Raw genomic sequence first — 14,629 nt, 5'->3', positions numbered from 1 at the left:
GTGGGACTTTGTGTTCAATAGAGGGTGTTGTCCACAAATGGCCTCTGTTTAATGATCAAGCCAAATCCAACAGCTGTGTTGGTAGGACTTGGGGTTAATGAGACCTAATCTCTGCTTGCTTCCCCGTGCACATTCATGAGGTTTGTTGGCTAACCCAAGATGACTGATCCTCACGGATGGGTGCTTCGGGTCATGGGGGGACAGGGCCACATCCATTAGAGCGAAGAATTACCGAGAGGTATGCCCCACTGACCAGGTCGGGGGATGGCACACTGGTTCACTAAGCAAGCCTACTGTGTGCCAGGCACTGTACCCAACTTCCAGGATGCTGCAATGAATAAGCCATTGTCTTAGTCAGCTTGGCCATAATAACAAAGTCAACACAGCTTGGGGGCTGGAACAACAGACATTTATTTCTCACAGTCTGGCAGATTCAGTGCCTGGTGAGGGCCTGCTTACTGTCTTGTAGATGACCATCTTCTTTCTGTGCCCCCACATGGCGAGGCAAGGGCGGGGGGGAGGGGTGCCCTCTGGTGTCTTCCTTTTCTTTTAAGGACCCTAATCTCATTGGGAAGATCCCAGTCTCATAACCTCATCTAAACCCTAATTCCCTCCCAAAGGACCCACCTCTGAATGCCAACACGTTGGGGGTCAGGGGCTTCAAAATATGAATTAGGAGGGGGACAAATTCGGCCAATAGCAGTCGCAGTCCCTCTCCTTGAGATCACGAACCTTCCTGGAAAATCACTAATACACATGGAGCTCAGAACAACCTGTCCAGTCGGCTCTCGAGTAAAGTGTCCCAGCCCCAGCTCCCTTACTAAAGCTTTCTCGTTCATTATGTCATTTAGCCTTACTGTGACATCAGCAACCACAGCAGGACAGTGATACAGGGCAGGGGGATGTTGCAGTGGGACTGGCCACTGCATGTTACAAACCAAGGCCCTAGGCCTCCTGTTAGCCAAGCCCTTCACTGCCACAATCAGGCTTCTCCAAGGGTGGCCTTGCATTGTCAACCTCAATTTTTCATCTCCCTTCATTTTAAAATAATAAAAGTAGGCCAGGGAGTACTTAGGAGGAGGTATGCCATACAATCAGACAAGATCGGATCTGTCTTAGTGGTGTGCAATCCCCAATACTCTAGAGCTGCCAAGATAAAAGGGTTTCGCGGGAGAACAGGAGACAGCCATGTGAAAATCAGGATCTTAAAGGACTTCTGTCCTGTCCGCCTCCAGGTAAGTGTAGGTCTGTGGTGGGGACCCATGGCCAAGCTTCTAACAGGCCAGACGAGCTTGGTGGGGCTGAGGTTCCCGGAATGCCCAGGTCATCCTTGTGTTCTTTGTTAGAAGCCGGCTGGGAGTTAAGAAAAATGATCAAGGAACTCAGAAAATGCTGGTTCTTGGGCAAGCAACCTAAGCTTTGAGTGGACCAGCAAGCCGGCAGCCTCCTCGGGAGGGTTGGGCTTCCTGCTTGCCCAGCCCAAGCCCTGAGGAGCCGCCCAATGGAGAACAGGCTGGGAGGCCAGTGGGTAACAACAGAGAGAGCGGGACCAGCAGGGACTTGGCAGGACTGGGGGGGATGCTGCTGAGACCTTTTCCTTTTATTCTCTAAGTAGTTTGGTAGGAAAAAAAAATACATATACATACATATATATGTGTGTGTGTGTATATATATGCCAAATCCATATATAGGCTATATATATATATATATATATATATATATATATATATATATATATATACCTTTTGGCAAGAGGAGTGTTGGAGCCAAAAATAGTACATTCTCACATGTCACTGCTTTTACTGGATCATGGCAGAGAAGAGAATGGTATCCTGTAGGTTGTCCCTGGGGTTAAAAAGAGAGTGGTATCTCCTAGGTTACTCAGATCTGGAGGGGGTGGGTGCCCTAGACAGGCACTGTCCACTAGAACTTTTTGTGATGATGAAAATGTTCTATAACTGAGCCGTCTGATACCATAGCCACCAGCCACATGAGGCTACTGAGTACCTAAAATGTGGCTTGGGAGGCTGAGGAATTGAATTTACAATTTTCTTTTAATAAATTTAAATAGCCATATGTGGCTATTGGACAGAGTAGCTCTAGGAATATGGTCCCATTGAGAAGTAGAAATGTTGTCTCTCTCCCAGCCACCACCCAAATCTAGAAAGAGCTTTCTTTTGTTGGGAGCAGTGAATAGAGTCAGATAGTTCTGGGGCTGAATGTTGGCTTTACCATTAGGCTATGGGACCTTGTGCAAGTAACCTCTGTAAGGCATGTAGTATAGTGGTTGGCACACAGCAAGCACCTGATAAATAGCAGTTACAATCATTATTTTAATAAACTCCATGTTTGTTAAATGCTATGCAAGCAGCATTTTTACCAGTGGAAGTTTACTATGGGAAGAGAAGAACCGGGTTTTCCCCAAACAGAGCTGCATCCCATAAAGAGGAAGTCTCCACCTGTGTTAAATAGGCCTGCTGCAAGTTTAAGGGCGTGGCCAAATAGGTCACATCGTGGGTTTCAATGACAAGGAAAGAGAACTTTGGAGCAGATGAGACCTGGTACCCACAGCCCATCTCCAGCTGGGTGTCAGCAGAGTGTCCCAGCCCTCGGTGCTGGAGCTGGAGCTGTGCCTGCAACCCCTCATTCCTTACATTACATCATATGCTGGCTGTGCGTGGGTCCCTCTCTTCCCTCCATGGCTACCAGGTGTGGCTTAGAGACCTGCATTCATTCATTCATTCATTCATTCAACAGAGGTTGGCTGAGGGGTCATTAGACGCTGTGCACTTGGAATGCAGAGATGCTGAAAACACAGTGCCTCCCTTCAAAGCTCACAACGTGGTGGGAAAAGAAAGGGGCTTCCCAACTTGAAGTCAGCACAAGATGCTTTGGGAGGGGATGTGTAGTGATCGCTGTCCAATTCCAGGAGATGGGGTGACTGTGCATCTAGCATGCACCCGGTATGTGGGAGGGATATGGTGCAAGGCTCCTCTCAGCTGTCCACACCTCTACCCACAGGGGGCCACGAGCCTGCCGTTCTTTGGGACACTTCGGCTGTGAGCAACCTAGGCCTCTGTTAGGGTCCAATGTCCAGCTGTCACATTAGCCTTGTGGAGTGATGGTGGCTGCCATGCCAGCCACTGGCCCCGCCTGTGGGAAGAAGCATGGCTTCATTTGCAGAAAGCCTCCACATCTCCACTCTGTGTGTTCATCACAGCATATGGAACCGTGGGGGGAGATGTGTGAGTGTCGGGGGTGGGGTGGGGGTGCATGTGTACGAAACTAGAGAAATGAAGTGACTCAGCATTGGCAGAGCAGAGAATGGAGGCCTCTGGAAGTCCCTGGCCCTTGGCATTGCCTACTGAGACGGGGTGGGTTTTGGATGGTATTGCTTCCCTCCCACCCCTGTCCCCCAGCTGTGTGCCTTGCCACTTTGGCACAGCTTACTTAGAAAATGCTGCTAAAAATATGGGTGACATCCTCAGGTACATTGTTGGTTTTGCTTCTGAAAAACCTGGTCATTGACTAAGTGTCCCCATTTCTCCTGTAGCCCACAAAAGGGATGAACACTGGTGGCTCTGGCAGGTGGCAACTTCTGCAACAGGAGCTGGAGAGGTGGGAGGTGTGGCTGTTCTGTGAGCAATGCTCCAGCACCTAGGCAGGGTGTGGGTGTAGGTCATCAGGAGTTAGGGGATCCTTCTGTCAATGCCATGGGAACCTCTGTCCTGGTGGATCCATTTCTTTTGGCTTCCCAGAATTCCCTCCCTGGCACCTCAATTTTAAATACCAATCTCCTTGGGATGTCTAACTCAGGAAGTCCCACTTAGCTCAGTGAGTTGACACAGGAGCAGCAAGGATGGGGTGGGGTGGGGTGGGTGGGGGTGGGGTGGGGGTGGGGTGGGGCAGGCCCCGGAGAGGCCAGACGCAGATCTGCTGGGATAGACTGGTCTGTAGAGTGAGATGTGAAAGCAGGCAGGCCTGATCTTCAGGTCTGGTGTTGAGAATAGGGACTGAATTTATTTTCAGGGGGACCCCACCTGGAATTCTACAGTTCCCAGGCCAGGCACACAGAACACCTGTGGAGGGGTGGGAGGGGAGGCGCCTCATGGGGCTGGGAGGCCTGTGTCTCCCAGAGCCCCTCCTCAGGGGCATGCCACCCCAGCAGCCACATCCACCATCTGTTGTAAGGAGCTCCTCCTGGTCTGCCACCTGGCAGCTAGCAGGCGCCACAGAGGAAAAGGCTACTTCATATTCCTCTAGCACTTTCCCTTCTGGCCTCAGTTTCTGTATCTATGAAGTGTAAAATCAGAGGCATTTTTTTACTCTGGACAAGATTATTTCCTGTCATGATCATCACACCCTTTTTCTGTGTGTGTGTGGGGGGGTCGGCGGTGTCTAGGTACCAGAGGGGTGCCAGGGAGAGTGAGCCAGGTGGTGGGCCTGCCCTTCCCATCTGGGCTGGGCCACTTAGAGCTGCCAGTTTCTGGGGAAGCCGCTCTGTTTCGATTTTATTTTATTTTCCCATCTATAAAATAGGATAATGACACCTATACAACTTAGACGGCACACGGTTATTGGGAGGCTCTCACGAGATAATATGTGGGAAAAAGCTTTGTAAAAAGCCAAGTAATGTGTAGGTAAAGGGTATTATTATTATTATTGAAGGACGTTTGAAAGCTGGAATTCAGTGCAGCCGTGTCCGCAGGGGTGTTAGAGGTGTTATCTTTTATGGCGTATCTTGGGCTTGATCGGCATGGGTCCGGTTTTGAGGAGGCGGGGATGGTAGAAGTGTCCTTTCTTCGTGTCCCCAGCAGTCCTGGTGGCATAAAGCCGGCCAGAGGGTGGGGGGGAGGCCCGGTTAGTTGGGGCAACCCGGATTCTGCCCCTCGGACGGTGGTCTCCCACGCATGACAGCGGCTCAGAGAGGCTTCGCGGCAGGAGCCCCTGCCCGCAGCCCCTGCCCTCTGTCGCAGGGAAAGGCTTCTGCGGCCAGCGCCCCCGCACCCTGCTTCCCGGGCTCTGGGGGCAGCCCGTGGGCCTGGCCAGGGTGGCGTGGCTTTAGGGTGAGGAGGTGAGGGAGAGGCTCGAACCGCTGGCTTGGGCCCTCGGAGGATCCCGAAATGGGAATGGCTGGGGCCGGGGGTCTTGGGGGTCCCGCCCGGCGGGGCGTTCGGCGCGCGACCCGGTTCCGTCTCCTGCCTGCGCTCGCAGCCCTCCTTTTTCCGCCAGCCAGGTCGTCGGCGAGTTAGACCTCCCAGCCTCACGGGGCTGCTGTGCGGCTGCGGCGACGCCGGCGACTGCAGCGCTGCGGAGGAGACGGCGGGCTCGGGAGGCGGCGCCACGTGGGTCCCGGGCGGCCGGGGCCGGGGCCCGGCGGGACATTACCGTATTTACCGAGGCCGGTGCCGGACCCTTGGGGGCGGGTCACTGCGGGCGCTACCGTATTTGCCGGGAGCCGCGCAAGCCCTTTCCGGAGGCGGGGAGCGCCGCGACTTAATTACGTATTTATCCTGGGTTGCGTGGTGCTCCCGGGGGTGCTGCGGGCGCTGGGGGTGGGTTGCATCCACGCCCCGAGGGGGCCGGGGCTCGCCGCGGGGTGAGGTGGGTTGCGGCAGCCGGGTGGGAGGCCTACGTATTTTCGTGGGGGTTGAGGTGGCGACGCAGAGTTTACCATATTTCTCCGGGGTCGCTCCGGCCGCGGGAGTTGACACGGTTGTGCGCGGAGGTCGGGTGGGTGGGGTCAGCTGTTTTGATGAATGCAGCTATTTGGTGAGAACAGCGGTGCGGGAGGCGGGCCGTCTTGATGGGGGCGAGGGGGAAGGGGCGCGGGAGTCGCTGCAGGAGAGTTACCGTATTTGCGCTGGGCAGCGCAGACTCTAGAGGAGAGAGCCACTGCTGGAGACCGGAGGAGCAAGGGCGCAGCCTGGGCTGTGAGTGCGCGAGGGGGTGCAGAAACTTGGGGGAGGCAAAGGGGCCGTCGCTTTAGACCTTCCCCGTAGTCGGAGGCCTTAGTCAGGGAGGTAGCTGGGGAGAGCCAGGAGGCCGCCCAGAGACAAGGCCAGGCTGAGATTGGCCAAGGGGACGGTGATGGTCTGCCTCTGCAAATGTCAATGCCGCCGGCTGGGGAAAGCTTTGTGGGTGGGGTCTATTGCCTGGAGGACGGTCCCCTGCTGGGGGGTGGGAGGCGGTGTGGGTTCCACCCTGGCCCGAGGGTAGGGGGAGACAAAGGGGATGTCTCTGAGATCCCACTCTGCAGATTGATCGACTGAGGTTGTGGTAAGCAGTGATTTCTGAAAGTGTGGAGAAGGCCTGCTTGGAGGTCTAGGTCCCTGATGGGGGTGGAGGACTGCAGGGGAGTGCCAGCTCAGCCAGCTCCGGAGCAGGCCCCCGTGCTCTGCAGGAGCAGGGGCCCTAGGTCTTCTGGGGGGCATGGAGGTAACGGCAGCAGACTCTGCCCTGCAGGAGCCATGGTGCTTTGGGTGTCTATGCCTCTGCGGTGGTCTTGTGTCTGTGTGCATGTGCATTTTGAGGGGCATTTAGTTGGTGAGCAGCTGCTACATTGAGAACAGCTTTTGACAGTGAGTCAGGAAACTTAGGGCCCAGTCCTGGCTCACCTTGTGTGACCTTGGGCAAGTAAGCTGACCTCAGTTACCCCATCTATACTGGAGGGCTCAGTAAGAACTGCTGCTGCTTCCCCAGGGTTGCTGTGAGGACAATGGGAAACAATTTATATGAGGAACACCGTGCCCTGGGGAAGAGGATACTCAGCAGAACCAGCATGAATGGGATGGAGCTGAACTTGGGTGTTTGTTGAGGATCTGGCCAGGCTTTGGTATGTTGGGGATGCCAAGAGGAATCTAGCTGAGACCAGCCCCTGGGAGCTCACACTCCGTTTCAGTGATTTGCAACCATTTACTGGCAAGCCTCATTCTGATAAACAAAGAGCTGCTGCTTTTAATGTTTAATTGAGATTACTTTCAAGTTTACAGGGTTTTTGTTTTGTTTCTTTTCAGCTTTTCAAAAATGTCTTTGAACCACCGGTGACCCCATCCTTCCCTCCAAATTGAGGATACGCCCTCCCCCCCCCTTGAGATTCTGGTGGGAGAGTTAAGACCTATCCAGGCACAGGCTGACTCCCAATACTAGAAACCTCTTTTAGTTGCCCAACAGGATATAGTGATTGCTTTGGCAGGTGCGGTGCTTGGTGTTGGGGCTAAAGGAAGGAGACCACTCTGTCCTTAAGGCATGCCTGGAGGCCCTGGGCACGACCCAGGTGGCATGCATTCAGTGTGATGACTGAGGGCGTGGGGTTGGGCCCCAAGGCTCAGGACGGCTGGAGGAGTCAGGGAAGGCTTTTGGGAGGAGGTGGCACTTGAGAAGGCTGTGATCAAGTGGTAGAAGAGAAGGGCACTCCGGCAGGGAAGCACTGGCTTGTACAAGACTGAGGGGCAGATGAGGAAGTTGCGGGAAGTCCGTGCAATGTCCTCCCTGAGGTTGGGGGCCGGTTGATCCTCGGACCCCCCGACCCTCCCCTGACTCCTCTCTCTGCTTCTGCTTCCCCAGGGGCTGGTGACTGCGGCTGGAAGCGCCCATGACAGAGCTGGCGTCCTCGGGGGGCGGGTCCCCTGCGGGGGACGGGGAGGAGGGCCTGGGGGACGAGCGAGGCCTGGTCATCCACCACCCCGCGGAGGAGCAGCCTCACCGCTGCCCACTGTGCGGCCAGACCTTCTCGCAGCAGCCCAGCCTGGTGCGGCACCAGAAGGCGCACGCCGGGGTGGGCCGCGCGGCCTCCTTCGTGTGCCCCGAGTGCGGCAAGGCCTTCAGCGTCAAGCACAACCTCGAGGTGCACCAGCGCACGCACACCGGCGAGCGGCCCTTCCCCTGCCCGGAGTGCGGCCGCTGCTTCAGCCTCAAGCAGAACCTGCTCACGCACCAGCGCATCCACAGCGGCGAGAAGCCGCACCAGTGCGCACAGTGCGGCCGCTGCTTCCGCGAGCCGCGCTTCCTGCTCAACCACCAGCGCACCCACGCGCGCATGCCCGCGCCGCACCCGCGCCGCCCCGGAGTGTTCGGGGAGCGGCGGCCCTACTTCTGTGCGCGCTGCGGCAAGAGCTTCGCGCGCGAGGGCTCGCTCAAGACCCACCAGCGCAGCCATGGCCACGGCCCCGACGGCCAGGCGGCCCATTTAGGCCGCGTGCTATGATGCGCGCCAGGCCTGCCGCCGCAGCCTGTGTCCTGCCCCAGGGCCGCGCCCGGGACTCCTGGAGCCGGCGTGGGGCTGCGGCCCGTGTTCTGGATGCGATCCCCGGAGACCAGGAGGGTGGGCTTGGGGTCTTGAAAGAGTGGGCCGTGGCCCGCCTTGGGCCACCTCCTCCCGAGTCTTCTCCACCCTCCGGCTGGCCACCCACAGCTGCCCTCGCGCTGGTTTTCGTCCTCAGGCTCACCCGGCCTAGAGTAGGTGAGACCCAAGGGCCATCCAGAGCCCCTCTTGGGCCTGGGCAGGGGCTAGGGGGGACAGGCGTGGGAGGTGGGGAGCACTGGGCTCTGGGTCTGTGACTAGCTTCTTCCTAGATCTTCATTCCCAGAATGTCAGAGCGGAGAGCCCCGTGGAGAGGGCCACTCTCCACAATGCCTGGGCCACCTCAGCCCCCAAGGTCTCCTAGCTCCAACGTGTACTATCTGGTGTACTTGAGAAGACACTTCACTTCATGGCTCAGTTTGCTCCTCTGTGAGCTGGGTTTAACAAGGAACTTCTCCTTGGGATATTGTAAGGATTGTAGTTAAACATTACCAGGTAAAAGAGGGTGATGTCACTGGTCCAGAAATATTTATTGAGCACCCTGGTGTGCCAGGCACGGTGCCATGCTCTTGGCAGGAGGCACAGACACAAAGCCTGGTGGGGTGACACTTGGTGCTCACACAAGTAATGCAGACCATCCTAGGGGACATACTATAGAGTGCCCTGGGAGGTATCACCCAAGGCAGTCTGATGGCTTGAACTGGGTTCTGGGGATGAATAGGGGTGCTCTGGGGAGAGCAAAGGTGGAGGGTTTCTGAGGCAGGGGTCAGATAGAGGAGGCTCACATTTGCCATACAGAGGACTTTGTGGCCAGGGGGAAAGGACACCAAGATGTTTAGTGAGAAGAGCACAGTGATCTCAGACATACGGTTCAAAGGGAAATGGAAGCCCTGTGAGGACAGATCAAAATGGGATGAGCAAGGAGCCTGGAGGGTTGTGGGGTCATCTTGGCAAGAGAAAATGAGGCGCCGAACTATGGGGCTTGACCAAGGGGAGAGCCAGGACTGGCCCCCAGACCCCTGATTCCAAGTTGGTGCTCCAGAGCACAGGCTTCTTCAGCCATTTAGCAGATGGAGAAACTGAGGCTCACCTAAGCTTACTCCAAATGTCACTTAATACTTAGTGTTGTTGTTGTTGTTTTTTAAGATGTATTTATTTATTCATGAGAGACACACACAGAGAAGAGAGGCAGAGACATAGGCAGAGTGAAGCAAGCTCCATGCAGGGAGCTTACTGTGGGACTCAACTCCAGGATTCCAGGATCACATCCTGGGTTGAAGGAAGACGTTCAACCGCTGAGCCACCCAGGTGTCCCAGTACTTAGTGTTATAACAGTGCAGGCCTGGCCCCCAAGACCTTTCATCTGTGTGGCACAGCCTGCAAGAATCTCTTACTGGTGGGAATGTGACTAGAGACCAGGTGGTAGGATCCTGGGCAGTGAGGCCTCTGGGTGGCATGGGTGCCTGAGCGGGCCACGGCATCCACAGTAGTGGGTTGGAGGGAGGGAGTTGGGGGCTTGGAGGGGACCTGCACTCACAGAGCCCTGGCACTGCACCCAACCTGTGCCACCACCTTGCTAGGTGCTGGAGACCCATCTCCACCCGCTGCCCTTCCTTAGAGCTTCGTGGCTCCTTGGGAATCACTGGCCCTCGGCCTGCCACCAGGTGGCTGCTGCTATGTAGACCTACTTCTTAGTGGCAGAGATAAAGAGGTTCAACCAGGACCTGGGACATCTGGAGCTCGAATGTCCTGAACTCAAGTTGTCTTGGTGGTAAATGGGATTGATAATCCTGGTGTGCTGGGTAGGGGGCTGAGAGGACTGGCTCCAGACGCTGGACAAGTGCAGGGTGGCCCAGCTGACCTCTTCCGCCTAGCCCCAGAGTTGGGGGAGCTGAAGGATGGCTGGGCAGGGTCGTGTCACAGCCCCAGACCTGACCCTGGTCTCTTTGTCTCCATGAACAGATGTGGAGTGGGCAGGACCTCTGGGCAGTGTGTAAGGCACATCTGGGCACAGAGACTAGGAATGGGGCCCTACGGGGGTCTGCCCGCTGGCATGAGGACACATCCCCTAAGAAGACCTACCTCGGGAGGTGCCCTGCAGAGGGGACCCGTGCAGCCTGGAATTGGAGGCAGGTTCTGTGCCCTGGTGGAAAATCCCCCCCTTCCCCGACCTGCTGGGAGTCACGGCCGAGAGAAGAGCTCGTCCTGGCTGCCTGGCCATAGACTTCCACTATCATGTGGCAGCGGGGACAATGCCTGTGTGGAGAGCCGGCTTCTCTGCGCCTGCCTGGCCCACCAGAGACAGGAAGTAACTGGCCTAAGAGAACACAGCAAGTTGGTAGCAGACCTGGCTCTAGAGGCAAAGCCTTCTCCCAGGTGTAAACCATACCTACAGGGTTCACTTGCCTTTCAGAGCAATGGTTAATACTTTGGGGGCACGAAGCCCTTTGAAAATCTCACAAACGTTATGAACCTTCTCCCCAGGAAAACATGCATACCCACGTAGACACAAGAATCTACAAGCAATTTCAGAGCTCCTGGACTCCAGGCTGAGGTTCTTGGCCCCAGGACCTAACACGCCACTCTTTCCTTACCTGACCGAGAGCCCAGAGTCTGGGCCACCATACAAGTAGCATTACTCCCTCCCCCCGGCTGAACTTCCTTCCCTCATTCAGGAATAAAGAATTCTGAGTAGGGGACCCTTCTAGTCACTTTCTTCTCCAGGGCCTAACAGTGCATCAGGCTTCTGGAACCTTTCCTCCCTCCCACAGGCCTTGCCAGAGGCTTTCTGGGTTGGGTTTGCTCTTCTCTGGCTTGGGGTGCTTGCTCTGGTTTTCACCACACAAGCTGTGCTCTGATTTCACTGTGGGGGTGGCAGGGGAAGGCTGGAATTTCCATGGATGTGGGGTGAGCAGGAGCTTGAGCCAAAGGCTACCTGGGGGAGGGATCCTGTGTGGCTGTCTCCTGCCGGACAGGGTGTTCAGCCTGGCAGGATATGATGTCGGCTGGGGAGGAAGACGGAGCCTCGTGCCTGGTGCCTGCCAGCTCTGGGGCTGGCGGAGGAGCTTCTCTGTCCCCAGAGGGTGGATAGTGGGACACCCGGAGGGACGGATGCCAGGCCTGCGACGGGGCAAGGACTTTGGTTTTTACCCTGAGCAGGTCGGCCTGGAGCTTCCTGGCCTCCTCAGAATGAACCACTTGTCTGAAAAGGTGTGGCCGATGAGGGCTGGGCTGGGTTTTTGATGACAACCAGACATTGTGGTGCAGGTTCTATTTAGTGAAACTCTTGGGGGTGGGGAGAGGCCTGTAGCCATGGGATTTAAAGATTTTATTTATTTATTCATGATAGTCACACACAGAGAGAGAGAGAGAGAGAGAGAGAGAGAGGGGCAGAGACACAGGCAGAGGGAGAAGCAGGCTCCATGCAGGGAGCCCGATGTGGGATTCGATCCCGGGTCTCCAGGATCGCGCCCTGGGCCAAAGGCAGGTGCCAAACCGCTGCGCCACCCAGGGATCCCAGCCATGGGATTTAGATCAAATCTAAAGTGGAGCTGGTCTGGAGGGAGGTCCCAGGGCCAAGCTGGGTTTGGTCAGGGTCGTCGAGAGGCCTCCCCAGCTCCTGGCCTGGGACCTTACTTGTCCTGTCTCCCATGCAGTTTGGCACATAGGTTCTTAGGGACCATCTTCCCTATGCCTTGTCCTGGAGTAACAAACCACTCGGGGGGGGGGGGGGGGGGGCGTGTCAGAGGAAGAGGAGGTACTCTGTGCTTCAGAAGCTTCCACTTGCTCTTATCCTTGGCCCTCTTGGATGGGGCCCCCCTTCTCCGCTGCTTGTCAGCTCACCTCCCTTCCTTGTAACTGTGCAGCCCACACCTGCTGTTACCTTCTCTGTCTTCCCTGGGATTTTGCTGAAATGTGTGCCTCCTCTGCCCTGCTGAGCCCTCTTCTCCGCTGGGCCCTCCATCCTCATCCTCTGAACAATCCGGTTTTCTATGCTTGAGTGTCTGCGTGTGCATTGAGTCTCCAGCTAGACTGTGAGCTCCCTGGGGGCAAGGGGCATGCTGTGTCTTCTTGAACCCCAGCAGGGCCCAGTGCAGGCCTGGGCTCAGAACACTCAGGAAATACTTGTCGACTGGCTGATGGGTCAAGTGCTGGAGGCTGTGGGGTGGCTGGTGGTGAGGATGAGGAGAGGGCCCACGAGTTCACACATGGGTGCATTTCACTGGGCCATGAGCTCGCTCCCCTGGGGCAGTCATGGTTCTAGGAGTCCTTAGATCCTTCCCTCCTTGGGGCAGTGGGACAAGAGGGGACCCCTCCCCCCATGCGGCTACACAGGAGCGTGTGTGAAGGTGTCCAGGCTCGATATTTCCGTTGGTCACTGCGGAGCTGACCACGTGGAATAAATGTTCTCTCGACATCAGCGGGTGTGAGCAGTGGTCATTTGGGGCTCAGCCGGGAGCAGGGCAGTGGCCTCTAGCTCTGCCTTCATCATATACCAAGGAGTTATGTTTCATGGTGGCCAAAGGCTATAGAAAGAATAACTCAAACACCACAGCAGCACAGCTATGAATAACTTAGTGGCCCACCCACACCCCCAATCTGGATTATGTCTGCTGTTTGGATTTGGGTAATGGGTATTGGGGCCCCTTCAAGTAGCCTCAACTGCTTGCTCAGGTGAGAGTGAGGCCAGGCCTGCTGAGAACCTGCGTGGTGATCCCCCATCACTACCTGAGAGGTCGGCTGCTGAGAGTACTCCATCCGACAGCCATCGGTGCTCCAGCATCGGCCCCTGCCTGCTGGGGGGCCTTGGCCAGCCCTGTGTCTTCCCCAAGCTTATTCTTATCTGTGACTGTAGTCCTCCTACTGCAGAGTTGTGAGAATCAAGTCAGTATGTGCATAAACCCTGCAAAGCACGACATGGATGCATCCTGTCCTAGGTTGTCACTGTCCTCCCACTGAAGGTAGATTTGGCAGCTGACCACTTGGTTTCAGAGCCCAGGAATCTTCTGGAGCAGAAAGTGCTGGAGGGCAAAGTTATATCAGGTCTGCCACTGGGTAGCTGAGACGTGGGTGAGTGATTTCCCTCCAGTTGTTGGTGAGGCACGGGCCCTGATCTTGGCCAAGGCTCACCCCAGAATCTTCCTTCTGTGTCCTACTCTTTTCTTCTCTCTTTTTAAGATTATTTGAGAGACAAAGACAGAGAGGGAGCATGAGCCGAGGGGAGGGCTAGAGGGAGAGGGAGGGAGACAATCTCAAGCAGACTCCTGCTGAGGATGGAGCTGGTCTCATGATCCCGAGATCATGGCCTGAACTGAAATTGAGAGTTGGAGGCTCAACCGACTGAGCCACCCGGGTGTTCCTGTGTCCTACAACTTGAGTCAGATTTGGGGCTGTACCAATTGTCTCTAACAGCCAAGGAAGGTCCCGAGTGGTAGTAACTCAAAGAAGGAGACTTTGGAATGTGGGTCTGTTGGGGGTGAATCAGGCAGGACCCTTGTTCAACTCAAATTGACTCACGCCAGAATGGGGCATCGTGGGCTCATGGGACGGAAGTGTAGTGACCCGATGCTGACAGCTGAGTCTCAGCCCATCTTTGGTGCTGCCCTCCCTCCCTCTTGGGAGCCTCCTCCCCAGCTCACACACAGGGCAGGAAGGAGCCTTTTGCCTGCTGAGGCTCGGTTCGTCCCCTGGTCTGAACCAGTTGCAGCATTGACTCCATGGTGGAGGGCAGCGATCTGACTGCCAGGCCCGGGCCTGCACTGCCACTGAGGGTCTGCAGCTCGGGGTCTGTGGGCGGGGAAGGGGCAGTTCGCCGGGGGATGGCCAGAAGGAGAAGGCAGTGAGTGGGTTCCAGGTGGGTAGACCAGCACGCCTGCTACCAACCAGCAATACTGAGTCACTGGGGACCTTGTCCTGAATGCCCCACTCCAGAATCGGAGGCAGAAATGGCCTGTTGCTACGATCTTCAGGCAATCGGGTGTGTAGACACTCTGCACCTCCCCAAGGCAGCCCTTTTTACTCAGACATTCGTCCACCCTTCTGTCTGAGAGAGAAGAAGGACACATGGCATTCCTCTGAGGCCTGCTTGTGGGCATAGAGACAAGATGCCTTCTCCACTGGGCACTGGGGCCCCAGCCACGCAGCCCCCACCACATCCTGGGGACTAGAATGTGTGCCAGCAGTGCCTGCCCTGGCCTGGCTTTATAGGAATGTATTTCCAGGAGAGAAAGGCCCAGAAAGTGGCCAGTCCTGGGTGAGGAAGCAGGTGGTTCACAGAGCAGTTCCTCCACGGTGTCTATGCTACCTCTGGATCCCTCGCTCCCCTCC

The 14,629-nt window shown here is 56.2% G+C and overlaps 1 protein-coding gene across 13 annotated transcripts in view; it reads left to right on the top strand.

Annotated features, from left to right (window-relative positions):
* LOC140605073 (uncharacterized) overlaps nt 1–14,629 on the top strand; it is a 28,730-nt gene that overhangs the window by 1,789 nt on the left and 12,312 nt on the right. The window contains exons 1-3 of one of the 13 annotated variants that reach the window (XM_072777051.1): nt 544–1,235; nt 7,567–8,461; nt 10,265–11,001. In XM_072777051.1, the coding sequence (XP_072633152.1) occupies nt 7,595–8,206 (612 nt within the window). In that variant the 5' untranslated portion in view covers nt 544–1,235; nt 7,567–7,594 and the 3' untranslated portion in view covers nt 8,207–8,461; nt 10,265–11,001. The other 12 variants (XM_072777055.1, XM_072777056.1, XM_072777052.1 and 9 more) reach the window with 12 other exon arrangements.

This window comes from Canis lupus, chromosome 15 (assembly GCF_048164855.1).
Source record: "Canis lupus baileyi chromosome 15, mCanLup2.hap1, whole genome shotgun sequence".
NCBI classification, from domain to species: domain Eukaryota; kingdom Metazoa; phylum Chordata; class Mammalia; order Carnivora; family Canidae; genus Canis; species Canis lupus.
This window is presented reverse-complemented; position numbering and strand designations above follow the sequence as displayed.